The following is a 26,166-nucleotide window of genomic DNA, read 5'->3' as shown; positions in this document are numbered from 1 at the left end:
GAACTTTATAGATCTCATACTATCCAAAAATGCAGTAATTCACCACTGCTTTGCTGTTGCCTGGCTCCACCCACTGCATCCTTTGTTTTCCTCAAACTTAAAACCTGAAACCCTACCCATGCAAAAGAAAGCGTCATGTACTTGACAATTAAAAAGCAATTACCAGAAATATATGTACATTTGCATAGTTTATTCCAGTCACAGAATTTATAACTGCTTTAAGCAGAATTATCAGCCCTCTAGACAACTGATAAACCCATTTGTCCCCGTCCCCAATGAGCTCTCTTTTCTTCCCAAATACTTTTAGATTCTGCCGGCCCTTTTTCAAAGATTTAAGTACTGCCCAATTGAACATAATCAGGAGGAAGAAGGCTGGCTCTTGAAACAATGGCCTGAGCAAGGGAAGTCTTCGGGTAACTTGTCTTCGGGTGTCAGCCCCTTGGCCAAAACCCTTCATTTTCTCTAAGTACTTATAAAGTACTTATAAAGTGGTAATTTAGTCTAAGTTACCTGAAGAATCCCAACTAATAATCAGCACTAGACTCCTGAGACTACCCAAGGAGCCCTGAAATAGGTTGCAGCAAAGGTCCAGCATCCTGTCCATGAAAGTCAACTGATGTTTTTGGAAAGTCCGACAAAAGGTCACAGAATGCGTGCATTGAGAGACCTTAGGAAGAAACCCTCCAAATCATTCCAGAGAGGTGGCCAACCAGCCCCATTTGGAAGCCTCCAGGAAGGGGGAGATCTAGGCAAGTGGTTCCACTGCTGAACAGCATTTCCAGGAAGATCTAGAGCTTGGCCTTCAATGGCTGGCTATGGGAGCAAGTGGTTTTGCTCATAGAGGTAGTACAGCATCTGCATAAGTTCTCAATGAGTTGAGATCCTCAATGAATTTGTCGTACCTTCTTTGACCTAGTATTGAAGTGGAGCAACAAAGATTAGTATACCATTTACCAGACCAGTTGGGGTGTGTGTGTGAGAGGGGGGGGGGAAGGGAGGGAAGGAAGGAGGGAGGGAGGGAGGGAGAGATGGGGGAAGGAGGGAGGGAGGGAAAGAGAGATGGGGGCGGACAACGAGGAAGAAACAGCAATCATTTAGGTTGCTTCCCATCAAGGAAGATATTTTAGGAAGGTGAGGATGCTGTTCACATGAAATGCCTCATTTGAAGACTAAATTAACCAGTCTTCTGGTTGGGAACAATAAATTGAACCACACACTTAAAAACTGGGTGCTAAGTCACAAAGGAATAGAGAAAGGTGAAAATGAATAAAGGATTCCCTATTTAAGATTTTAATGGCTTCACTAAGCTGCCGGCTAACGTCCTTTGTGGGTCTTGCTAATACCATGTGGGATGTCACTTACATGAATCAAATTCACAGCTGTTTACCTTGATCACCTCCAGGAGTTTTTCCATCCCTTTTTGGAGACTCTCAGGTATTCCTAGTCACGTGCCAAGACTAGGCACAGGAGGCCCAATTCTGGCCAATTCACTGCTTCTACCACAATCAGCAAGCCCATGAACTACAAGTGGCAGCCATGCTTCTTATCCCTTCCAGCCTAGCAAGGCCAAGCAAGACAACGTAATTAAATAAATGTCCCTTAACATTTCTTTACAGGGCTCTGTTCATTTCAGCCTAGCCCTTAATCTGAGGAGAAAGAACACAATGCACTCTCTGGTCTCCGTACCAGAGCTCACTGGGAATGTGCCCGTGTCGTTCCCCCCCCCCCCACCCCCCCAGGAAGGAAGGTGGAGGGGGATCTTGCAGCAGCCACAGGAAAGAAGTGAAGATAACTGACACTTTAGGCAAAGTTATGTTATCTTTGAGTTATGTTGTCTTTGAGATATCTGGAAAGGGAACTGAAGAGAGAAACTTTTGGAATGAATTATCTAAATTCCAAGGGAAGTTAGGTGAGATCCAATCACTTGAAATCCTGAAGGAGGAAACAATCCGAGAAGGATGAGAAGAATTCTAAGAAATCCTGTAACGGACTATCAGAAATAACCCAACAAAAGAAAAATAAGGTGGGTGCTGGGTGGGGGGAATTTGAGGAAGCCAGCAAGGATATGGGAGTTCTTTCAAATGCTGAAGAGAAAAAGAGATGTATACAGAACATGGAAAGAGGAACAACAAATGTGTCAAAAAATAAAGCCCAACAGATTGTAGGCCCATCGTAAGAAGAAACCGCTTAAGGCTGATGGGTGCAAAGGCAGCATCTTACTTTGCATCTTCCCCCAGAATAAAAATGGTGCTACGGTTATGAGGAAACTGCATTTCGGGACAAATGTGGTGGAACCATCAGCTGAAGCCGTCTTTCTCAGGGAATAAAGAGACAATCCAGTTTAGAGTCTGTTTGGGGTGACACCAGCGGTTTCCCAAGGGAAGACAGACAGTCTGGCAGGATTCTTGTAATAATAGGTACCGTAATCGACAATATAATATCCATTTGGGCCTACACACCGGTGGTTCTGGTTGCCTAACCCTAACCCCAACAGATGAGGACAAGAGAGAAATTAGATTATTTTGAATGCTCCAGAGCCACACGGATTACAATCTTGGGTGTTGAGGGTGATTGCAGAATATTCTTGGTAACCTCTGAGAACTTCTGGAAGACCGGAGAGGTTGGAGAAGACTGGGGAAAATCAAATCTTAACGATAAATTTCCTGCCAATGAGAACAATTACTCAGTGGAACAGCTTGTCTCTGACGCTGTGGGTGTTCTATCACTGGAGGTTTTTAAAAAGAGATTGGATAGAATGGTATAGGTTCACCTGTTTGGTAAGGTGGACTAGAAGACTTCCAAGGTCTCTTCCAACTCTTATTCTATTATTAAATTCCACCTTCAAAAAGGGAAAGAGAAGGACTTGAGAAACTACTGATCTGTACCTTTGACCTCTTCTGGGCATTGTCTTCAAACAGACTATTTGTGTGCACTTGAGAAAGAAATACAACAGTTAAGAAGAGCCAGCGGGGGTGTGGGGGGTGTTTCACACAGAAATTATCCCAGACTATAATCCTGGAGAGAGTTACTAGCTTAGTAGATGAAGGGAATCTTTTAAACATCATAAACCTGTATCTCAACAAATTCTTAGAGTGTTTCTAGACACTCTTCACTAGAGACTTCCTTCCAAGCTGAAGAGCAGCCATTAGAAATCACTTTTTGGGGGTACAATCATTCAGCCAATGGTGAGTCCATTTTACAGTAGTTTCATCCAGCCGTAACGCTCGGGGGGGAGGGGGGGGGGAGGCACAGAGCTCATTTTATCAAGGGCTTGGAGGAGGGAATTGCGTGGGGAGAAAACTTGGAAAGTTTTCTCTTGTCAGTTTCCTGACAAGAGAGAAGATTTGAAAAGATCTAGAGCAGCCTGAACAGTGAGCTGAAATGAAGAGTTTAGAATGACAGAATCGCTAAATTCTGCATCTTGGTGGGAAACATGTAAGGCACTATTCCAGGATGGCATAAGCATGACTTGATAATAGTGCATGTGAAGGGGATCCTGGTGTTCTCATCAACTATACATGAGCAGCTGCTAAATAGGCAAATGCTATCCTGGGTGCATTTGCAGCAACATAAAAATCCAAATCCCAAGAAGTAAACACTCTACCCTGCCTTCGTCAATCCCCACCTGGAGGCCTGTATCCCACCATGGCCTGCGTCATTCAAAAGGCTGCCAGAGCTCTAGGAGAGACGGTGGGAGAGCTGGATATGCTTAACCTACAGCAGGGAGACACGAGGTCGGTCTTCCCACATCCGAAGGGCTCTCAGAGGGCAGGACCAGAACCAGGATGCTCAAAGAACAAGGAGGAGGTCAGGCTGGCCTGTGAGGCAAATTTACTGGAGGTCTTCCAGCAAGAAGGTCATCTAGCAAAAAGATTCTCCTGCAAGGCTTCCCAAACTTTTTCCTTCATTACTCAAAAACCTCCCATCCGAAAGTCATTTTTACCCAATGTAGGAAAACCACTTTAAGTCAATTTAAAAGACTCTGTTGCGATTGGGTAATGGGGTTGTGTGCCGTTACCCAAAGAAAAATCACTTTTACCCAATTTGGGATAATTTACCCAGTTTTGGGAAGCACCGTTCTAATGAATTGGAGCAATGACCTCTATGTTTTTCTGTGTTGACTCCACCTCCCCTTGTGGATTCCTTAGCCCTGCCTCTCCCCAGCCCCACCACAAATGGACTTGTCCCCACAAAGAAAATGTCCAGTAAAATGGTGGGCCCTGAAGGAGGAAGGGCTGCTGCAGGGGGGAAACGTTCACAGGCAGTGGCCCGGGATGGTTGCCCACAGCTGGGCCCCTAAGAATGGAACTTGCCCCCAAAGCAGCTGTGTTGCCAACTGCTGCCTCTTCATTCATATTGTTGTGTTTTTCTCCCCTCTCTTGAGGGAGTTCCTAGGTGTGGGACTAATCTTGAGCCCCTCCAAAGAAAGTTAACCTCTAGTGGGATGCTGGCCTCTTAGCTCCCCCAATGGTCATTTAATCCTGCTTGGTGCCCCACTTTCCCCACTCCCCCAGCCCCAGCCCAGCTGTCCTGCTGCTAGAACGGGCTTGGAAATGGAAGGTCTGCCAAGGAAGGCCTGCCACAAACCTTGGTCTCAGGCAGGGCCATCCCTAGAAGCCTCCTCAGTCACTTTTTGGTTTTGAAGGAGCCCAGGAGTTTTGGCATGAACTTCCCCATCTTCTTGTCTTTGGCATCCGTCTCGCATTCCTCCTCGCTTTGCTCCTCTTTCTTGCAGAAAACCTCAAAGCGGCTGTAGACACGCTTCTCCTTCCTCATGCTCTCCATCCTCTTCAGAAGAGAATCCCGGTCCTCCGAAGGCTCCCTCTGTGGGCCCCGCTTATGGCTCCCAAAGCTTTCTGATCTGTTAATCCCCGTGTTCCTCTCGTCCCCTTTGCGGTCTAAACTTGTGGCGGACCTGGACAGGTCAGGATTACTAGCCGCTGGAAGCTGCCTGGCCAGCTCTGCCCGGTTCTTCTGGCTGTTGGCCGAAATCTGCTCCAGAATGACTTTCGTGTCGTCTCGGAGGTTGCTGCTGTAGAGGACGTTGGCCGAGGAGGAGGGCAGCCGAGGTTGAGGTGCTGGGTTCGCCCTGACGACGGGCACCGGTGCAGCCAGTTTGGGAGATTTCTCCTCTTCTATGATCTCCTGAGAGTCGCTCCGGGACATTCGCTTGAGGGCTCCTGTGCTCAACTTATCGGGCTTCCAGCTCTCCAGGCCTGCTTCTTCCTCTGTTTTTTTCTCAGCTTTGGGATTTAGCAACTGCTTTAGCTTGAGAGACCCCTTCCTAAAAAACTCCCTTGGGCTCTGTTCCTGCTTGCAACTTTCTTCCTCGGGCTTACTGAGAGAGCTGTCAGAGCCCTTGGAGGAGACGGTGCTGAGCGGGGCCTGTGCTGGCTTGTGGTCTTCGCTTTCAGGTCCATCTCCTCCTTTGAAAGAGACGTTTTCCTTCCTGTCTGCCACGGCACGTTTCTGAGTTTCTCCCACAAATATTAGGCTCTCCTTCTCTGGAAGACTGGGTGGGTCTGTTGGGTAGAACCGAGAAGCAAGCTTGTCCGTCATATTGCTCCCGTGGACCGTGGGGTCCTTGCTAAGCACGTCGTTCGCTGAGGCAGACCCTCCAAACTGCTCCTCCGACTCCAGGTGCAGCTTATAAGGGCTGAAGGAGTCCTTGGAGTCCAGCATCCGGCTCTCCAGAATCTTGTACTGCACTGACTTCGTGCACTTTTTTTCTGCATTCTGGGATTCTTCCTGGAGAAACGCAGACATAGCCTTGGTGTGGCTGAGGGTGGCGCTTTGTGAGTCTTTCCCCACCGACTTGTACTTTTCCAGCAACTCGGCCACTTTAGAGACAGAGGTGGCTTTAATGGTTTCAGCGTCCCTGGTCATTTCGGTGGAGGTCTGCTCTTTTTGCACCATTTGGACTTTCTCAGTGGATGAGTTTTGCTGGTCTAATTTGGCAGCACTAAAAATAAGAGAAGATCGAAGTCGCGAACTCCTCTGGATCAAGGGATTTATCCTGCTCCGGAAGGGATCCTGTTTCACCACCGAGGTTTCTTCTGGCAATCTCTCAGTTCCAGAAATGTCTTTGGCATTTGGAAGCGGAGGTTTGAAAGTGGTGAGGAGGTCACTGGGATATCTAGTAAGGGGTTCTGGAGGACAAAGTACCTCGTTATGCGTCTCCGACTCCACGGGCATCGGAAGGCCTTCCTCTCCCGGGTCAGACTGACACCCGCTAAGGTAGGAGGAAATTCTCCAGTTGCGTAACCCTGCCCTGTTCTCCTGAACCTTCTTGTCTTGCTCTACGTCTTGGCCTTGGTCGTGCAGAAAAAGCCTCTGTTCAATGCTCTGCTTCTGTGTGGGAGACGTCTGGCACATAAACTTCTGCCCCATGTTTTGCCTTCTTAGAGACGGAAGACCGAGGAGATCGTTCCCTCCTGGATTCAGGTGATCAGAGCCGTGTCGCACTTCTTTAGAAGAATTGGAAGGCACATAATCCAGCCTCAATGGATACCCGTCTTGGGGGAAATTGGATTCCAGTTCTGGACACCTAAATCCATCTGCATAATCTTCTGGTTCATTGAATCCTACTCTGCCTCCCCGGATTCTTTCAAAAAGCCCCTGGGGCCTGTTAGCTCCATGGGGATGTTCAAATTGATATTGATAAAACTGATCTTTTTGAAAATGACTGGACTGAATTTTAAATTCGTCCAAGTTGTTCATGTACAACTGCTTAGAAAACTGCTTTGTGGACTGAAAATTCTCAAAGGTGCCTTCGGCAAAGCTGTGTCTTTTAAAGGAGTCCATTTCCAGCTGCTTGGAACGGAGGTAGCCCCGGACAGGGTCCGCCTGGCAGTTCTCCATTTCCATTTTTTTGGAGTACATTCGCATGGCCGAGCCCTCTAAAGTATGACGCAGCATGTCGTCTTTCCTAAAAGAAGACAGGAAATACCTGTCTGGGTCAATCCGATCCATAAAAGGTGAGAAAAGGTTGTCCTCTCGGGGGAAAAGCAGGGGAGGCTTCTTTGGAAAGAAGGGCATGTTGTTGGCAAAGGAGGCCATGCTGTAGGGCCCCACCGGAGCCTCTGTCCTCACTAAAACGTTGGACGGAGGAACCAGCGGGTCTGACTGGGCGAAAAGAATGCGGAATTCCTCATCGAAGCTGGCCACAAGCTCACCCTGGAAGATATGAGCGATGCTCCGGTGGATCTTCTCAAAGGACCACATGAAGCTGGAAAGGGAACAGGAGGAAAAATGAATCTTTGCCATGAGCTGCAGCCCATCACACTTAACCCTGCCACGCCCTAAACACTTCCAGGCAGAGATCTCTCTCTTGGTTTCCATTGGCCATGGGACCTCTAGGGTCAATTGCCAGCTGGACAGCAGGCCACTTTATTAACCTGGTGGCCCAGTGGGACCCAGGTTCCATGGTCAAGACTTACTTTCTCAGCAGTTTCTCTTTGGAGAAATTGGTTCTAGGTTCTCGTTAGGATGCCCACGATGAGCCCGCCCACTCCCTGCTCACCTATAGCTGCCACTCAGCACCACCATGCAGTCCACCAGCAAGAACTTCTCCTTCACGTGACCCTTGAATGACATCCCCGTGCGGCAATAGTAGGTGGGGCCAGAAACTGTCCGCACGCGTAGGAACTGCAAAGGAGGAAAGAGGCTGATCAGCAGGCACCCGAGGACGTTCCCACTCGGTCCAACCTCGCTTCCAGTCCAGCATCGGTCCCCACATTTCCCCTCTTGGCCCTTCGAGCATCCATCCTGGCAGCTTCCGTCCTGCTCAAGAGGCTCGAGTGGCTCTCACCTTCGACCAGAGCAGGATCAGAGCGGGTGGGGTGGGGGTGGGGTGAAAAAAAGAATCCTGCCTGTTCCCGAGGATGTGATGTTGTTTCACTTTATGTGAAACAGTTCTTAACTCTTCCTTATATCTGGTAAACTTCTCCCCCCTATGAGAAATTATTTCTGAAACTGGCACACAGACTGACAACCAGAAATTTCCAGTGTGCACTCAGTATGGCAATGTCCCTTGGAATGAGATAAGATGTCGCCCTGTGTTCTCAAAACACACTTTCCTACTTTTATCAAATCATGATTTACTCGGTCCAATGTTCTGGGTTCCCACAACATAGTGAACCTAACATTAGATGGAGCCATGTTAAGGGGCTGACAGTATGCTACATTAACATTTCACTAGCTGGCCTATGGCCAGCCTATGTTGTACACAACCAGCCCCCAAGCGTTGATGCTTACCGGCTACAGCAGCGAGCCATTGGCCAAAAGGAAGAAATTGACAGAACAACAGAAGACTTGAAAGGGACCTCGGAGGTCTTGCAATCCAACCTTTTGCTCAAGCAGGAGACCCTATGCCATTTCAGGCAAAAATTAACCAGGCTCCTTGTCCCATGAAAGAAGCTTCTCCTTTGGCTTTACAGATCTGCCTCCAGTGGGGTCTCCCACTTGAGCCCTCCGACTGAGGGCTGCTCCCTCAGCTGGCATCTGTCCTGCCCTCTCCAAATCCCTCCGGACCCATTTTTGTGCTCACTTCCACAAAGTTGAGGTTCACTCTGCATTTGGCAGCCATGTCCAGGAAGAGCTGGGCGTGCATCTCGTCGAGCAGGATATACACGGGAACTCTGCGTGCAGCCGCATCCAGTACCTCACTCAAGAGGTCCACATCGGTGAAAACATCCATGACGATAGCAACCACCTGAGGGAGTAGGAAGACGCTCAGATTACAACCCCAGACAGATAGGCTGGCTGTCTCCAGGCTCGGCCTTCCGTTGTGTGACACTCGGCCATCCAGACTTCCTCTGCCTGAGTTTGATAAGACGAGAGCAGCAGCAGCCATACTGTATGAGCTCCCTTTCCCCAGGCCGGACACCCCGAGTCTCCGCTGGCTGGCCTACGAACCCACAGCACCCGAGGAAACCAGTTCTCCCTTCGAGGAACCCCCGGGAATGTCTGTTTGGAGGTCTCAGAGGTGCAGAGCGGAGGCAGGCCGTGTCGCTCTGCCCTGGGAACCGCAAAGACCTTAAAGCAGCTTTGCTGGAGATGACAGTGACAATGCCGTGCTGGGGAGAGATTGGCCCAGGTGCAATCATAGCCACTGACAAGATATATCGCCCAGGTTCTGGGTGCGGAAGTTAGATTAAACCTTAGGAAAAGCCACAGGTAGTGAATATTGAACACTTTTAGCTTTGTCCAACATTTCCATTTTTATAAATGTGAATTTTGTAAATGTTATAAAGATTGTGCTCTGTGGAGAATCCGTGCAGTTTTTATTCATAATATCATATTACAGTTAGTCCTCTACTTACAACAAGAAGTTACATTTAGTGACTGTTTGAAGGTTCAACAGCATGGAAAAAAGTGACCTAGGACCACTTTTCGCACTTACGACCGTTGCTGCCGTCACCACAATCACACGATCAAAATTCAGACGCTTGGCAACTGACTCAAGCAAAGTCAGTGGGGAAGCCAGATTCACTTAACAACCAAGTTACTAAACAACTGTAGACATTCACTTTAAAACTATTTCACTTAGCAACATAAATTTTGGGCTCAATTGTGGGTTGTAAGTTGATGACAACTCTCATATAAATCACTGTTTAATTTTTATTCTCAAAACTGTTCTGAAGCACTGATTAAGAACTGGAAGTCAATTTACGGGAACGATAACCCTGATCTTGTAGACATTTTAAAAAATATCTTACTTAGGGAAGTCCAAATGAGATAAAGCTGTTAAGGGCACAGGAACCGCTTCTTATTTCTTAAAGAGTCACTTCCTAAGAGAGCCTGGCACGCAGCGTCATTCGCTAGACTTTCAAACTGGCTACAGCTTCCGTCCTCTTCTGTTCTATCTGTACCTGAAAATTTCCTGTATTTTTATCCCCCCCACCCTTCCTGAGATTATACAGAATCTTTTAAACATTTAGGAACCCTACCCCTAACCTGAAAATCTTCAAAGAACACAAAACATTTCCTTGGAACAAGAAATATGACTTTTGTGTCATATATTTCAGTATTTAGAATGCATAAAATAGGGAGGGAAGTATGCAGTGGAGGACCCCAAGGTTCTGTTTTAGGCCCAGTGCTCTTCAACATCTTCATCAATGATTTGGATGAGGGGATAAATGGGGAACTCATCAAATTTGCAGATGACACCAAGCTGGCAGGAATAGCCAACACTCCAGAAGACTTAAGGCTTAAGATACAGAAGGATCTTGACAAACTTGAACTATTTTAAAAATGAAATTCAACGATGAAAAAAGTAAAGTTCAACATTTAGGCAAGAAAAACCAAATGCACAGGTACAGTATAGGAGGTACCTGGCTCAACAGTAGTAACTCTGAGAGGGATCTAGTAGTCCTAGTGGAGAACCATTTAAATAGGAGCCAGCCGTGTGCAGCAGCTGCCAAAAAAGCCAACGCAGTTCTAGGCTGCATCAACAGAGGCAGAGAATCAAGATCACGCGAAGTGTTAATACCACTTTATGATGCCTTGGTGAGGCCACACTTGGAATACGGCATTCGGTTTTGGTCACCACGATGTAGAAAAGATGTGGATACTCTAGAAAGAGTGCAGAGAAGAGCAACAAAGAGGATTAGGGGACTGGAGACTAAAACATATGAAGAACAGTTGCAGGAACTGGGCTTGCCTAGTTTGACGAAAAGAAGGACCAGGGGAGACAGGATAGCAGGGTTCCAATATCTCAGGTTCTGCCACAAAGAAGAGGGAGCCAAGCTATTCTCCAAAGCATCTGAGGGCAGAACAAGAAGCAATGGGTGGAAACTAATCAAGGAGAGAAGCAACTTAGAACTGAGGAGGAATTTCCTGACAGGCAGAACAATTAGTCAGTGGAACAGAATTTGCCTCCAGAAGTTGTGACTGCTCCAACACTGGAAGTCTTTAGACGATGTTAAATAAGCATTTGTCTGAAGTGGTGTAGGGTTTCCTGTCTAGGCAGGGGGTTGGACTAGAAGACCTCCAAGGTCCCTTCCCACTCTGCTACTCTATTCTAAGAATCGAAACCCTTGTATCACGGGGACATTTGCAATGACAGCAGTTTGGAGTGCTTTTCCTTATTTGCCTTTTCCTATGTTTATATTTATGTTTAAATTTTAGATTTCCACCTGCCCATCTAGCAGTTTGAAAGCATGAAAATGTTGAGTAGCTAAATAAGTACAATTTCGCTGGGAAGGTAACCAGTGTTCTGGGCGCCTTTGGCATATAGCTGTGCCGGCCAAACATCTTTGGACAACACTGGCTACCTTGGCTGAGGAAGGGAGATGAGCACGGCCCCCCTGGAATCGGGCATGACTGGCCAGGGGAAACCTTCCCCCTTTTTATGCTTAGATTGGTTACTAAAATTAGCAGAAATCCTTTTGTTATGTAATTATTCATCATGTTTTAATTATGATCTTTATAATATCAGCATCACCATACTATGTCTTCATTGTAGTATGTATTTTTTTATTTCTATATTTTTAAATTTCTGGTTTCTTTTTAAAAAGGAGCTTGATGGTTGAGTGTTAAAGGCACAGAGCTTGTCAGATGGAAAGCTGACAGCCCAGGTTCGAGACCCAAGCATTGCATGACTGAGTTACCATTACTGGCTCCAGCTCCTGCCCACCTAGCAGTTCAAAAGCATGCAAATGCGAGTAGGTAAATAGGTACTACTTTGGTGGGAAGATAACAGTGTTCCATGCATGCCTCATGCTGGCCACATGACCATTGAGGCAATGTTGGTTCCCTCAGCTAGGAAACGGTGATCTGCATCACCCTCTAGAATCTAACATCACTGGACAGAAGTGATGTTTACCTTTACCTTTTTTTTTTTTTTAAATGTATGTCATCCTGCTTTAATAGCCCCTCCCTCAATGTTCACTCAGTATCAGTGGCCTAAAATCTGTGCTGCAGTAAAGTTTTGCACATTATTGCAGATTATATTTGCTTCAATAATGGCTGAAAGATTAAAGAGACTTTTAAATGAATTTATACATACCGATCAAAATGGCTTTCTACCTAAGAGGCAGATTAGAGACAATTTGGGAATAATTTTGAACACCTTGGAATACTATGAAGCTCACACAGAAAATCAAATGGCATTTATCTTTCTGGATGCGCAGAAGGCGTTTGATAACGTGAACTGGCAATTTACGCTAATGCAATTACTGACTATGGATTTTGGGGAGAGATTTATAAACATGATTAAGACAATTTATTATAACCATCGGCAAAGGTGATGGTAAATGGAGATATGACAGAGAAGGTTAACATTATGAAAGGCATAAGACAGGGATGTCTCTTATCCCCACTACTATTTGTATAGACACTGGAGGTATTAAATAGAAACATAAGACAGGATAATGAAATAAAAGGTATAACAATTAAAAAAGAAGAATATAAATTACAGGCATTTGCAGATGATTTAGACTTCATTTTAGAAGATCGGCAAGAAACAGGGCCAAAACTATTAGACTGAATAGAAGAATATGGTGAAGTGGCAGGGTTGAAAATTAACAAAGAAAAAAATGAAAATATTAGTGAAAAATGTTACAGAGAAACAGAAAAGGGAGTTAATGGAAAAGCTAGCTATTCAGATTACTAAAAAGGTAAGATACTTAGGAATTCAATTAACAGCAGGGATGTGTAACAATAAAGGAAGATAATTACTATAAATTAATAAGACAAACTGAGATAGATTTGGAGAGATGGAAGAATTTGCAACTATCCTTAATAGGAAGAATAGCAACAATTAAGATGAACATTTTACCAAGATTGCTCTTTTCATTCCAAACAATCTCGATAAAGTTAGAGAAAAAATATTTTGAAAATCTCAACAAAATAATAGTGAAATATATATAGCAAGGGGGAAAAGTGAGAATTAATCTAAAAATATAACAAGATGCAAGAATTAGAGGAGGGTTTGGGTTACTGAATCAGGAACTATATTATCAAGTAGCAGTGTTATTACGGATGAAAGAATGGATTGTACTGAGAAATACAAGGTTATTAACATTGGAGGGACATGGCTTACAGTTGAGTTGGCATGTCTTCCTATGGTATGGGGGAAAATATACATGGTTTTTTTTCAAACACATTATATAAGAAATGCTTTATTATTAGTATGGGAGAAAGTTAGAGAAAAACACTATTTAAAGATACCAGCTTGGCTTTCGACAATGGAAGTGTAATACATCCGAATATTATTAATACGGGAAACATTGTTAGATATAAAGATATTTTAACAGAAAAGGGAGAACTTAAAAAGAAACAAGAATTAGAAGAACAAGGGGTTAATATGGTTTGGTACACACAATTGCAGATACAATCTAGATATGAAAAAGATACTAAATTATATGGTTTTCACATGGAGATAACAGAATTGGATGAGATACTTACAGGAACAGAAGAGCGAGTGATTAAAAAGTTGCATAACTATTTACTGCGTGTTAAGCTAGAAGAAGAACAGGTAAAAGAAACAATGATAGCATGGGCAATTTTTTTTGGATATTCGATAGAGTTAGAAAAATGGCTATGGGAATGAAATTATAAATTAACCATGACAACTGCTTATAAAGAGAATTTGTACAAAATGTTTTATAGATGGCACATGTCACCTTAAAGATTGGTAAAAATGTTTAAAGACAAATCAACTAAAAGTTGGAAATGCCAAATGAACTCAAAATCAAAACAAACAAACTACATGATACTGTTGACCTATTCTTGCCCAGAGGCAGAAATCTGGCAGCAGTCTAGGGGGCTGAGAGCGTCCATGGAGATCAGCAACCGGACCTCCTGTCCAACCCCCCCCCCCCCCCGAGTTTAGGGGAGCAGGAGGGTAAACGTCCAGGACACAAAGTCAGACTGGAGAACCACCGAGTGTCCCCTTTCTGCCCCCAACCCCAGAGACAGTGCAGACCAGCCTCATTTGAAAAGGCTCTGACGCCTGTGTCCCCAACCTTAACTGCAAAAGAAGCCTATTTTCTGGCTCTGGAGATCACGAGACGAGCCGGATCTGATAGATCTAACCTTGGATGGGGAGGGGTGCGCGGGGCTCACGTGAGCGTAGTTCAAACCCAGAAGTGAAGATGAAGAGGGGTCGCATAGCAGTGCGCCTGATGTAAAAATGGCCTCCGGGTCATCCCGAGGATCCCCCCCCCCCAGTTCAATTCAATCATAGCTTTTTCAGCTCAGCTGAAGCAGGGATTCGTTTGCGGCTCGGTGTGTCGTCTTGCAAACAGGGGAATGCAGGAAGGAGTAAGGGAGGCAGAGAGCTGTGTGGCCGGTCTCCTTCAGGAGCCCTAGAGGAGCTCTGGATGGAAGAGCAAAGCGGGGGGGGGGGACTAGCCAATCCCCGAAGATGGTGCAGTGGGAAAGGGTGGCAAAACATGGTTGGACAACCATTTGTCCGGGGTGATATAAGGAATCTCGTCTTATTCAGGGAGTTGGACTAGAAGACCTCCAAGGTCCCTTCTAGCCTTACAATGATTTTCCTCTATGGTCAAAGCTGCAAATTTGCAGAGAGACGGAGCCTTGTCTGGAGGTAAACAAGGAGGCAGGCAACCTGGATTCCTAACTTCCCAAGTGGAGCAGATAGAAACAATTCTAGGAGAACATTAGGAAAGCAGGCATCAAGAGCACAGCTGTTTGACTACAAAGCTGTTGGTGGTGGCTGGGTGGGTGAGCGGGCCGGCCCTCCCTCACAGGGGCTTTTCAAACTGAGCTTCCAACTCTACGATCCATCCACAAATTCAAGTGGGAAACTGTGCACCACCAATGGAGAGAGACAGGCGTCCCTGCAGTTAGTTCTTGCATCAGAGGGTTGGGAAGTGATCAGAATAACACTGGTTTTGAAAGAGGGATCTGGTGTAAGGTCCCAATGGAAAGAGGAATTTAACCCTAGTGCCAGTGCCAGTCATTTCACACACACACACACACACACACACACACACACACACACACCTCTTTGCTGGACTCCTGTGTTGAGAAGTGGACTGAACTCATGAACTGAAATGCTCACTTCCAGATCCAGAGCTCTTTGAAAACAGGAGACAACAGGTCAGAATAGACACACAGCACACACACAATTCTGGGGGGAGATCAAGAACTAAAAATAGCCCAAAGGCTGCTGAAAGGAAAAGGTGATTATCTGGAGGGGAAAGCCAACCGTTTTGCCCACTTCTCCTCTTCTCTAATAGAACTTCTGACCACCACTGTCTCCCCTGCCTTCCACAACCACAACTTCACAGCTCTGCCTCTCGCTCTCCCACCTGCTGTGCAGCTCGAATCATTCGGCGCGCCTCCTCCTTGATGCTGGGATTATCCGGGGGTGGAGGCTGAACCAAAGTAGTCACTTCCGTTCCCCGGAACCCAAAGACCATTGGCCAGCCAAGATCCAGCTCTGGAACGGCCAGGTCAGAGTTCATTGGCCAGTAAGTGCCCGAGGAACCGTCCATGTCTGCATCTGGAGGGCTGGAGTCCGTGCTGCCACCTCCCTCCTGAGAGGTGCACTGCGGCTTCTGCAGGTGCTGAGTGATGTGCTCAACCTCTGAGGGGCAGAGGAAGTCCGGGGCCGCCTCCTCCACCAGGAACCGGTGGTAGCTCTCCTTGCCTTTCTCCGCCAGCAAGTCCAGCGCCAGGCGGTAGTACTCCTTGTAGTGGGGCGGCAGGTAATTGGGATCCAGAGGGTTGTCCCCTTGGGAGGAGCTTTGCGACCGGCGAGCCATGACAGCAGAAGCCTCTGTGGGGGGAAAAGACAAGGCGATTGGTTGATTCAGTGCATATGCTGCTGCCCCCCCACTTGTGTCCCCAGAGTGACCCCAGGGGCTGGGCCAAGCAGTATCCCTTCATTTCATGGGGCAGCTCTACTCCCTCTCCCAAGGGAGGGGCAACCCCACCCAAAAAGGCCATGCCCACCGGCAAGAGAAGCTCCAAGGGAAGGGGCTCTGTGGGAATGCCTTCTGGGCAGGCCCACACACACACTTCCCCCCAGCACCCACAGCAGCCCATCCAGGTGGCTGGAATGATGCCAGGCAGAAGCTCCAGCAGGATTCCCATCAAAGAGGACAGAACGGGACAACTCGCCATGGGACAATTGAACAATTCTATTTAATTATTTAATATAAATAAATATTTTAATTTCTGCCATTCACGTTTTATTCTGTCCCTCCTCTTTCATCCTGTCTTTAATGATTCTATCCCACCACTTCTCAGTGTAATTCTTGGCCACAGCAAATTGTCAAAGAACCCACAGAGGACTTTGCCAGTTGTGGCACAGCAGCTCTTTGAGGCTCTTTGCACAGGTCCGCCCTTCGCGTGTGAGCACCTGCCCTTCTCTCCCATTGCCGGTGGGCCCCTGGGGGAGCCAGCCAGCCAACCTGCCCCCCGAGGCGCCGGGGCTCCTCTCTCCGTGACGGAAGCTCTCACCACTCTCCAACAGAAGGAGAAACCACCCTGCAGCACCTGGCTTGCATTGCTGGAGCTCAAAGGACAGACCAATTTTTGAGCCAGGCAATTTGGCTTCCTTTGTGGCTTCAACACCACTGTGGTTTGTACAGAGGACGCCTACTGGTGGGCAAGTGCTGCCAGAAGGAACCTGACAGAGCAGGCCTGAAAGGGGAGGGGGGGGTAGGCAGATCCCTGGGCCAGGTGAAAAGTGCCACTGACCCAAAAAAAGGCGGTTTTTGCACCCTGGAGACCTCTTTAGGTTGGTATCTTGAGAGATAAAGGAGATTCAATTCTGCCAAGCCCCCAAACTGGGAGGCAGCAGAAAAACCTTAGGCAGAAGCAAAGATGGCTACACCACCATCTGGAGATGAAAGAAAACAGCAGCTGTCAAGCAGGAAAGGGGGAGGTTGGAGGGCAGAACCTGGGTGCAGGAGGCTCCTGGCCCCTCCTTCTGCCTCTCCCCACTCCCCCTCCGTCTCCCAAGGCACGGCCTGGCAAGTGAGGTGGCTTGGAGGGGAATGGGCACCCAAGGCTCTCCCCTGAACAATAGTGAGACTGTGGGTGCTCCACAACTCCGGGGCCTTCCCCCCTCCCAAGTAGTTCCTCTCAATGCTGTTCCTGGGTGGTGAATTCAGGACTGAGGTGGAAGAGGAGGCAGGATGAGACCACGAGGTGGGTCGTGCCACGTTCAGACGGCTTTGTTAAGTTTTGACCACGATTAGAGTTTATTTCGACTGCCAAGTGGCTCTCAACATTCTGTGCAAATTCTGCCTGTTTAATCCACATACAATTCAATCCACCGTCTCAACCCTGCGCAAAGAGCTTAAATCAGTGACCAGCCGAGGGTGCCGAGTGCTCGTTAGGAAGAGTCTGTGCAGAAGGAAAAACCAAGCGGCTGCTTGGTGCCAGCTCCCATCTTGCATGGACCACTTTGGGGAAACCACAGCCTCTGAGCACAGGCACGCTGGCCCTGCGGATCCTGGGAGACGGGAACGCCCTGCTGTGCTTGGCTGGGTACTCTCATCCTATTATCATAGCTGTTCCACTTCAGGTGTGGTGTGGGGTAGGTGCCAAAGGCCGCAGGGGAGTGACACACGGGAACGTCTCCGGGGTGCAGAGAAAGCGGGTGCGCCTCCTCATGTGCCTACATGAGCAGACTAGGCCGGCTTGCAAAGAGCCATGTCAGAAGACCTCGTGGACCATCGGTCTGCCCCCCTGGAGTTTGTTTTTGACCCACAAGCCTCTGCTGGAAGTTGGTTCCAGGCATCCACCGCTCTTTCTACTACTTCCCAGCATTACTTCAGAACTCCCCTCCCGCCAGTTTGCGGTTAAGTCCCTGTGGTTCTTGATTTTTGCTTAATATTTTAAATATTAGACCCTTATTCACATGCTCAATATATTTAATGGCTTCAATCACGTCCCTTTCCCTTCTGTCCTCCAAGCTGCCCGTATTCAGTTCCTCCAATCTCTCCTGGTATGTTTTGTCCCTCGGACCTTGGACCATTTTTGCATCTCTAGACTTGTTCAGCCTTAACGGTATCTTTTTCTAAGTGGGGTTTCCAGAACACAGTACTGCAAATGAGGTCTGACTAAAGCTCTACATAGCGGATTAGGACCTCTTTCTTCCTGCTGGGATCCCCCTCTAGTGACGCATCCCAGAATTTGGTTGGCCTTCACACCCTTTGCCCATGTCGCGGTTGTCTGCTGGGAGTGCGCCTACATCTTTTCCTTCTGTTGTACCCACCAATACTGAGCACTGCCAGAGGAGTCTCCCCCCCCCCAAGTGCATGATCTTATATTTGGAAACTTTGAGCTGCATTCTACATTTTTGACCAATTTTCCTGCAATGCCAAATCATTTTTCATGTTATGAATACCTCCAGGGACGACAATTCTATTACACCCCTCTGCATCACCAGCAAACCTTATCTAGCCACACCTTCTGCTACATCACTGGGAAACGCATTGAACAGAACAGGACCGGGGGCTGAGCCTTGTGGTCCCCTGCCTCTGACGGGTCTCTGTTCAGATGGCAGCCCATTAACCACCACCGCACTCTGGGATCTATCCCTGAGCCAACTTCCTAATCCACTGAACCGCCCGGGAATTAAGCCCTGGGCTGCACTGCCGGGACTGGTACGCTCCTCCTGCCTGTGTTTGTTAGCGGCATCTACTTCTGAGAAGACTGAGCGCAAGTATTTATTTAGAAGGTTTATTATAGCCAGCTCTAAGTTTATTAAATTCAGCTCTCTTAAAGTCTAAGGTATTAGTTTTGATTTTGTCCTATTGCTTGTATCTGTATTATGTTGAATTCCAATATGACATAGTCACCCCCCACCCGACTTCCCCCAATTTCAACCCCTTCTATTATTTTATCTCCGTGAGTAAGAATTAAGCTCAGTAGGGCTGACCCCCTAGTTCCCTTCTCCTCCTTTTGAGACACAAAGATATCTGCTGGGTTTGTCAAGAGCCTGCTTGAGCCTCCCACTAAGTGCAGTTTGCCTCCCAGTTGATGTCGGCATAGCTGAAGTGTTCCAGTGTGCTTCTTGAACACCTTAGTTAACTGGTTATCAAAAGGTATTTCCTTTGTCTGATTGGGAGGTCTGTGGTTTACATCTATGGCAATGTCCCTTTTTTCCATTAACTCAAATGCATTCAAGATTTTCATTGTTGAGTGGAGTTGTTTTGGGGATGTTTGCATTTCAGTAGGGATATAGCTATTTTTATATACAATGCAATACCTTTTCCGAGGAGTCCCTGAAGCATGGGATAGTGCTTCTCTTTTTTTCTGTGTTGCATTAAAGCTCTCCCACCCACCCCCGAAAAAGTTTTTAGACTTGTAGAAACCAAGCTGGTCCCACTCAGCTTTTCAATAGCAGGAGACGGATTGTTTTTTCCTCCGTCTTGGGGAGGGACTTCTACAGCCTCGCACCTCAGGGAAGTTTTTCTATGACTGCGATGGTGAGGAGGATCAATAGATATTCTATGTTCATGCTGCCCAAACCCCCTCTGAGGTGAGTAGTGGACATGAGGTCTCCAGGTTAATTCTATGTGGTGTGAAGAAAACCCTTCATCTGAATTTCTGTACAAAATCTTCTCCCTGCCCACTTCCTCCAAACTACAGGCTACAGCCATATTTCCCTTAAGTCACCTTTCTTCCGTAACATGTACATAGGCATTTTCAACCCCTTTCCTTGTTGAGGGCCTTCGACGGGAATTTCTCTTTCCCACACTAAGTCCCATCTTCACCAAGTCCTCCGCTTAAGACTCCATGGTTTTCTTTGTGGTCCATGACAGACTCACTACCTAATTAGCATCTGGGTGAGGTTAGGGGTTTGCCCCGACACACATAACTTTATGCTTACATAAACAGATGATGTTGCATAGTTTGGGCAATGAAACTTTGCTAGAAAACCACCAAGATCAGAGAGTATCAAGGAGCCTTCATTTCAACTCTGAGCTACATGCGTTCTCCTTAAGAGCTACTTCTGGAGCTCTTCACAGCCTTTTTTTTTATTTACTGGCAGGTCAATTATTCCTGTGTGGAAAGACCTGAAATGTTTGCTAGTTGAATTCCAGGCCCAATCCGAGTTGTCGGTTTTCTGCTCAAAAGCCTTCAACAGCTTAAAAAAGCTGTTAAAAACAGCTTAGAATCAAAATCACGTGAAGTCTTAATACCACTTTATAAGGCCTTGGCAAGGCCACACTTGGAATACGGCATTCAGTTTTGGTCACCACGATGTAGAAAAGATGTGGAGGCTCCAGAAAGAGTGCAGAGAAGAGCAACAAAGATGAATAAGGGACTGGAGACTAAAACCTATGATGAACTGGGTATGTCTAGTTTAATAGAAAGAAGGACTAGGGGAGACAGGATAGCAGCCTTCCAGTATCTCAGGGGTTGCCACAAAGAAGAGGGAGTCAAACTATTCTCCAAGGCACCTGAGGGCAGAACAAGAAGCAATGGGTGGAAACTGATCAAGAAGCAACTTAGAACTGAGGAGAAATTTCCTGGCAGAACAATTCATCAGTGGAACAGAAGTTGCCTCTAGAAGTTGTGAATGCTCCAACACCGGAAGTCTTTAAGAAGATGTTGGATAGCCATTTGTCTGAAACGGTTTAGGGTTTCCTGCCTAGGCAGGGGGTTGGACTAGAAGACCTCCAAGGTCCCTTCCAACTCTGCTATTGTATTATTGTATTGTATTATTGTATAAAGGCCCAACTACCCATCTCATCTGAAACCTGATCAACAGAAACTCTCTCTCCAAGGTGCCCTCACTGAGGAGTCCTTGGTGTTCTCTGAGCTTGGTTGTTTTCTTGCTGACGTCTCATTACATAAACTAGGCAATGTCATCAGTGCTGCTAAGGAGGGGGGTTTGCTCTCATTTTATATTCTGGGGACTTGCCCTGGATGTCGGTGGGGGTGATCTGGCAGGCTCTTTGGTTGGGCTGTTTACTGTCAGCTTCTTTGGCAGATTGGGGTATCGTTTACTTCTCGATTCTTGGTCTGATGTTAATCTTAGTGTCATCTGGCTATTGATAGTAGTGGGGAGGCGTTTGGCCATTGTGTTCCCTTTCTGGTTGGTGGAGTGTCCCTTTTGCATACAGCAGGTGGATGTTGATTATGTCTATATACCTGTTGATGGCTACTTTGGCAGCCTCAGCCTTTTAGGAATTCTCTCTTTGGACTTGGCTTGGTAAGGATGGTCTCGCATGTTTCAGTTTCCAAGTTGAAATTGTGGATAGGTCTGTCCACATGTTGCCATGAAAGAGTTTTCACCGTGTCTTCTGACGGTTCACCGACAAAAGGGCGACTGACAAAAGCGCGCCCGACTAGACCGCAGTGACAAAATCGTGAGTTCTTAACCGCGCCGACGAATGAGCGATGAAGCACGCCGACAGAAGCGTGCTGTAAACCTAACCCTAAACCTAACCCTAACCCTAAAATTAACCCTGAACCTAACTAACCCTTACCTTAACTTAAATCACGCTTCTGTTGGCGCGCTGTTGGCGCGCTGTTGTGGGCACGTTGATGACGTTGCAGTTTTGGCGACGCGGTTTAGTCAGCGTGCTTTAGTCGAGCGCGCTTTTGTCGGGTCCCGCTTCTGACTGCTACTTGATGTTCATGGATGGATTCTGCTGGTCTTCTGCCTGCTTGTCCTATGTAGAGGCGGCTGCGGTCTTGACACTGTATGTTGTAGATGACTCCTGTTGTTGTTGTTGTTGTTGTTGTTTCCTTTTGGGGCTGCTGGGTCTTTTGGTTTACTTGGGATGTTTTGGAGGGCTTTAGCTGGTTTGTATGCTGAGTCCATGGGATTGCAATTGATGGCTTCTGAAAGGTCTCTGGTGTAGGGTGTTATCATTTTTGCCACCTTTGTTGGTTGTGCGGTAGTAGGTTGAGCGCTCAGGCACTTCTTGATTGGAACTTGCATGGATATATCCATTTTGTCAGAAGACGTGTAGATTATTTGTTTCCTTTTCCTGCTGTTGGGGATTGCTACAGGATGTTTGTGCTTCTTTGAATGGAGTTCTTCCTAAATGGTTGGTTTTTTTTTCATGTTGGTGTGTTTCTACCAGACCAAAATTTCATTCTCTTCCCATTATCACTTTATGATAAATGTATTAATTCAAGGTAGGAGAATTTGCATTGGTCCATAAATGTAGCCATTGCAATCTCTGCTATTTTAACCCATAAAATGAAACAATATCCATTTATATCAGTGATAAGTTATACATCAATTGGGCGTCCTTTTCAAACACAAACGGCCACACCTTTAGCTTTTGTCAAAGTGTCTGTGAGATAAACCTGTCCCACCCAATCCTTCATTAGCAGAGATTTATCCTGTTCCATTAAATGAGTCTCCTGTAAATAATAAGCAATACCTGCCCTTATTGATTCTAAAGATGCCAAGACTACATTTTTAGAGTCTCACATGGAAACTGTGTCCATCCATAGATTTTATTTTGGCACACTTCTCAACAATTTCCCAATACCAATTGATTTTATCACCTGTAGCATTTAGCAAATGTTTAATAATAAACTCTTCTATATTTAACTATTATATTCTGTATTCTCACAAATACAGATTCTCCATATTCAAACACCATTTTATTAAATATAGAATCTATATTAAAATAAAAAATAAAAAACCTGATTACCTGCAAAAAAATAAAAGCAAATAACATTAATAAGGAAGAATCCACCTCCACACACACACACACACATACACACAAAGGGGAAAAGTATATATAGGTAAAAAGAACCAAAAGAATTAAAGAACTTGACAATGATCCAAAGGAGATGGCCTAGTGCTTCCTTTCTGAAAATTACAAGGCAGTTTCAAACACTGCTAGTTGAAATAAAAGGGATTCAGTTGCTGTTGAGTGGACACTTCTTCCAAGCCAAGGTAGGAAGAGCCACGGAAGGCCATGTTCAAGGCCACAAAGAGCAGCACGGAGTGCCTTCATCCTCCCTGAAGTTATATCTCCTCTATTTGGAGTCACCCAGGTTGGTGGCCATGTGTGGCACGAAAACACCAACCCCTCTTGGGCCATCCTGCCTCTTCCATATTTGGCTTTGCTGGATGTTCCCGCAGAGCATAAAGTTGCAAAGACTTGGGGAAGCCTTGAGTGGGCCTCCACAAAGGGAGCACACAGGATTGAGCAGGAGCTCCTGGCAGAGCAACGCCATGACTACCCATTTCAGTAATTGCTTTCTACTGGATTTGGAATTATAGTTAGTCTCCCATTCATGTTTATCAACCATCAGACTTACCCCATCACTTATTTACTCTTGGAGGTGCTAGCTAAGGTTTCCCAGGAAGATAGAAGCAAGTCTAACCCGCTTCTCCTTCACTGGTTTTCTACTTTGGCTGCACTCCAGGAGCTCAAAGCAGTCTCCAGGATCTCCCCAACAACAATTCTGGGGACACTGAGCAACCAAAGTGGCCCTGTGAGCCTCCAAGGCTGAAGTGCTTTGAATGTGACCCCAGCCCAGGCCGAACCCCTGCAAGGCAGAGCCCCTTGCCGGCTTCATCTGACTCAGCTTCCCTGTCCTGCTCCAGGCAGCCTGCCCTCTCCATTGTTCCTGGATTGGGGGGTGGGGGTGTCTCATGGTCTGCACCGTGCCAAAGCCCCAGGACTGGCCAAGCCTTCCAGAGATGCTCCAGGCTGTTCAGAGGGAAAGGCCAAGGATCGTTTACAACATTATCTTCTGGGGAAGTGAGTAGATAATTAACTTGGGAAAAATGCAGAACTAAAAATTGAACCTCCATTTACTCCGTAAGCTTACTGTCCTAGTTTTAAAAACCTTCTAATATCCGCTACATAAGAGGGGCCTGTTGGGTGATCCTGGTGGTTTTGGCCCTTCTCAAACTCAGCTTTGAAACAAGGCACTGGGCTGCCCCTGGCCTGCTCCAGGAAACAAGCAGCCGGGAGTGAAGCCCTCGACTTCCTTTCCAGAGAACGCCAAGCTCAAGGCGGACGGCCTGGCCCAGCACCCTCAGGCGGCCACTCTCGTCCCGGGTGCCACCCCCTTGGCAGCTTCCCCAGCCACCCGTCACAGCTCTGCAGAGAGGCCGGAGGATTCACCCTGTCCTCCAACGCAGCACGCCCTCCCTTCCTGCTCCAGCCCGCCCAGCAGGGCCTGTTGCTGCCTGCTTCTGCATCAGCAGCCCTCCAGTTCCCAGCCTACCTGCCTCGCCCTGCTGAACCGGCTCGGCCGCTTTGGCCGCACCCAGCTCCAGCAAAGCTCCCAGCTCCAGCCGAGGAGAAGCTTCCTCCTCCTCCTCCTCCTCCTCCTTCACTGGAGGCCCCTGGCTGTGCTCCAGCACCAAAGCCAGAAGGCAGCCACGCTCCCTCCTCCAAGTGGGCTCCTGGGAATGGGTGTGAGGAAGGCCTCTGCTGGGCACCACGGAGGGTTGCCTGAGAACTGCAGAGATCCGCAGAGTCAACAGGAGTGTGTGAGCCCGGGGGGTGGGAGGGGGCTCCCCAAAGCTCCCAAGGTCCTTTGCTCCAGCTGAAGAGGCGCGCAGAGCCTGGCACACATCAGACGGCCTCTCCTCTCCTGCCCGGCCTGCACCAGGGGCACTCCCCCAGGGGCACTCCCCGTCTCCCAGGACCTTGGAAGTAGGGCAGAGAGAAAGGGGAGTTGCTAAAGTTCAGCCCCAGGGTTGAAAGCTCCCCCTTCTTCTCCTGGAAAACCCATCCTTCCCTAGCTGACTCTCCTGTAGCACACAGCCAAGCCAGGCTCCATTTTCTGAGAGGATATTCATCCATAAGTCACAGTAAACCCAGGGGAACTCCAAATCGCAGACCTTCCTCTGGTGGAAAGTTTCTCCCAGGGGATCCCAGCACCAGGTGGACTTCCTACACAGGAGGGGTCCTGGGGGCAGCCCCACCGCGTGTCCAGTGAACTCCCTGAGATCACCCTCTGCAAGTGGGGCTGGGACTCAGCCTAAGACCGAAGAGGCACCAGGCGCTCTCTTGGCAGGCCCGCTTGGCTTCACGCGGCTCTGCCATCAGCGACTTGCCTGCCCCAGCACGTTCTGGGCGCCGCTGGCACAACGAGCGCTGGGGAAGGTGTGGGCACGCATGGCGCCGTGGAAGGGGGGGGGGAGAGAAGCGGCAGCTCCCCCGGGACGCCGGTCTTCTGCCTGGCCAGCGCCATCCGCCCTGCCCTAACGGGCGGGCCAGTACGCCCAGTCCTGGGGCGCACGGCCCGGCGGAGTTCAGGGGTTGCCGGCCGCGGGCGAGATGCGCCCACCGCCCTTTCTCGGAACGAGTTGGACCCCGCCGCCGCCCCTTCCCGCCCTAGTTAACTTCCCAACTCCGCAAGGCGTCGCCCTTCCCCAAGTTCCAGCCTCGCCCCCGGCCCCCTTCGGGGTCGTCCGCGCGGAGGCTCTGTGCCGCGGGAGGAAGGGGACCGGCCAGTCGGACGCGAGACTCGGCGCTGCGCGGCGGAGGGACGCTCCTCTTCGCCCTCCCCTCGGCCGTCCAATCCAGCCCTGCCAGCGCATGCCTTACCTTCCCGGGGTCTCGGGGCCGGCCGGCGGCTACTCCTGCTGGACAGGTGGCGGGCTGGCCGCCGCTGCTGCTGCTGCCGCGCTCAAAGGCTGTGGGGCTGGCGGCGTTCGGCGTCCCCACCCCCGGCGCTCCCGGCGCCTGATTCACCTCGGAGCGAGTGCGAAGCTCCACCCAGGGCAGCAGCGGAGGGGAAGCGAAGTCGGCCGACGGCGACGGTGGAAAGAAAGGCAAAAGGCGCTCCCGCTCTCTCTGCACATTCCTGGCGCGCCTCCGCCCCCCCCCCGCCTCGCCCGGCCCACGGGAGCGCCACGGAGCCCGGCGGCCGCGAAACTTCACCGGCAGCGGGAAGGGCTTCTACCCCGGCGCCGAGCCGGGTTGGCGCTCCGCAAGGCAGCGGCACCGTCCCTCGGCGCCCCCGGAGAAGAGCCCGAAAACAGGCGGACAGGGGTGTAGCCGGCAGCCGAGCGCAGCGTGGCGAGCCCCCCGCCCTCCGCTGCTCTGCGACTCCGACCCAGTTCTGGCCTCGAGGGGCCCGGTGCCTGTTGCGGGAGGCACTTCCGTAGAGGCAGCTGCGCTTGCGGGCCGAGCCACCGGGGGCTGGGAGCAGGGCGGCCTCGGTGGGTCAGCCCGGGGGAGAGGCGGGGCAGGCTAAGGCCGAGCTGGAACTCTGGGCGGGGGCCCGGCCGCG

General features: G+C 48.5%; 1 protein-coding gene across 3 annotated transcripts; it reads right to left on the bottom strand.

Annotated features, from left to right (window-relative positions):
* Positions 1 to 171: 171 nt before the first annotated feature.
* Positions 172 to 26,134, bottom strand: FAM83H (family with sequence similarity 83 member H). 3 transcript variants are annotated; one of them, XM_032222550.1, is made up of 6 exons: positions 25,479 to 26,134; positions 15,282 to 15,751; positions 8,549 to 8,713; positions 7,523 to 7,647; positions 4,588 to 7,228; positions 172 to 912 (listed from the first exon to the last, which is right to left on the bottom strand). In XM_032222550.1, exons 2-5 carry the CDS (start codon positions 15,735 to 15,737, stop codon positions 4,627 to 4,629), a joined length of 3,348 nt encoding a protein of 1,115 aa, XP_032078441.1. In that variant the 5' UTR covers positions 15,738 to 15,751; positions 25,479 to 26,134; the 3' UTR covers positions 172 to 912; positions 4,588 to 4,626. The 3 variants fall into 3 exon arrangements, with proteins under 3 accessions (XP_032078441.1, XP_032078439.1, XP_032078440.1); XM_032222548.1 differs by having other exon boundaries at positions 172 to 7,228; XM_032222549.1 differs by lacking the exon at positions 25,479 to 26,134 and adding an exon at positions 24,148 to 25,434 and having other exon boundaries at positions 172 to 7,228.
* Between the last annotated feature and the right edge of the window lie 32 nt (positions 26,135 to 26,166).

Source organism: Thamnophis elegans, chromosome 8 (genome assembly GCF_009769535.1).
Source record: "Thamnophis elegans isolate rThaEle1 chromosome 8, rThaEle1.pri, whole genome shotgun sequence".
Lineage (NCBI taxonomy): Eukaryota > Metazoa > Chordata > Lepidosauria > Squamata > Colubridae > Thamnophis > Thamnophis elegans.
The sequence above is the reverse complement of the archived record's forward strand: the minus strand, read 5'-3'. Positions and strand labels throughout refer to the sequence as shown.

Excerpts from the sequence above, each read along its gene's own strand:
- FAM83H (XM_032222548.1), bottom strand. The coding sequence starts at position 15,737 with ATGGCTCGCCGGTCGCAAAGCTCCTCCCAAGGGGACAACCCTCTGGAT. Across the intron at positions 7,648-8,548 it reads TGAACCTCAACTTTGTGGAA|TTCCTACGCGTGCGGACAGT; the intron begins GTGAGCACAAAA and ends CCTCCTTTGCAG. Across the intron at positions 7,229-7,522 it reads GTGCTGAGTGGCAGCTATAG|CTTCATGTGGTCCTTTGAGA; the intron begins GTGAGCAGGGAG and ends TTCCCTTTCCAG.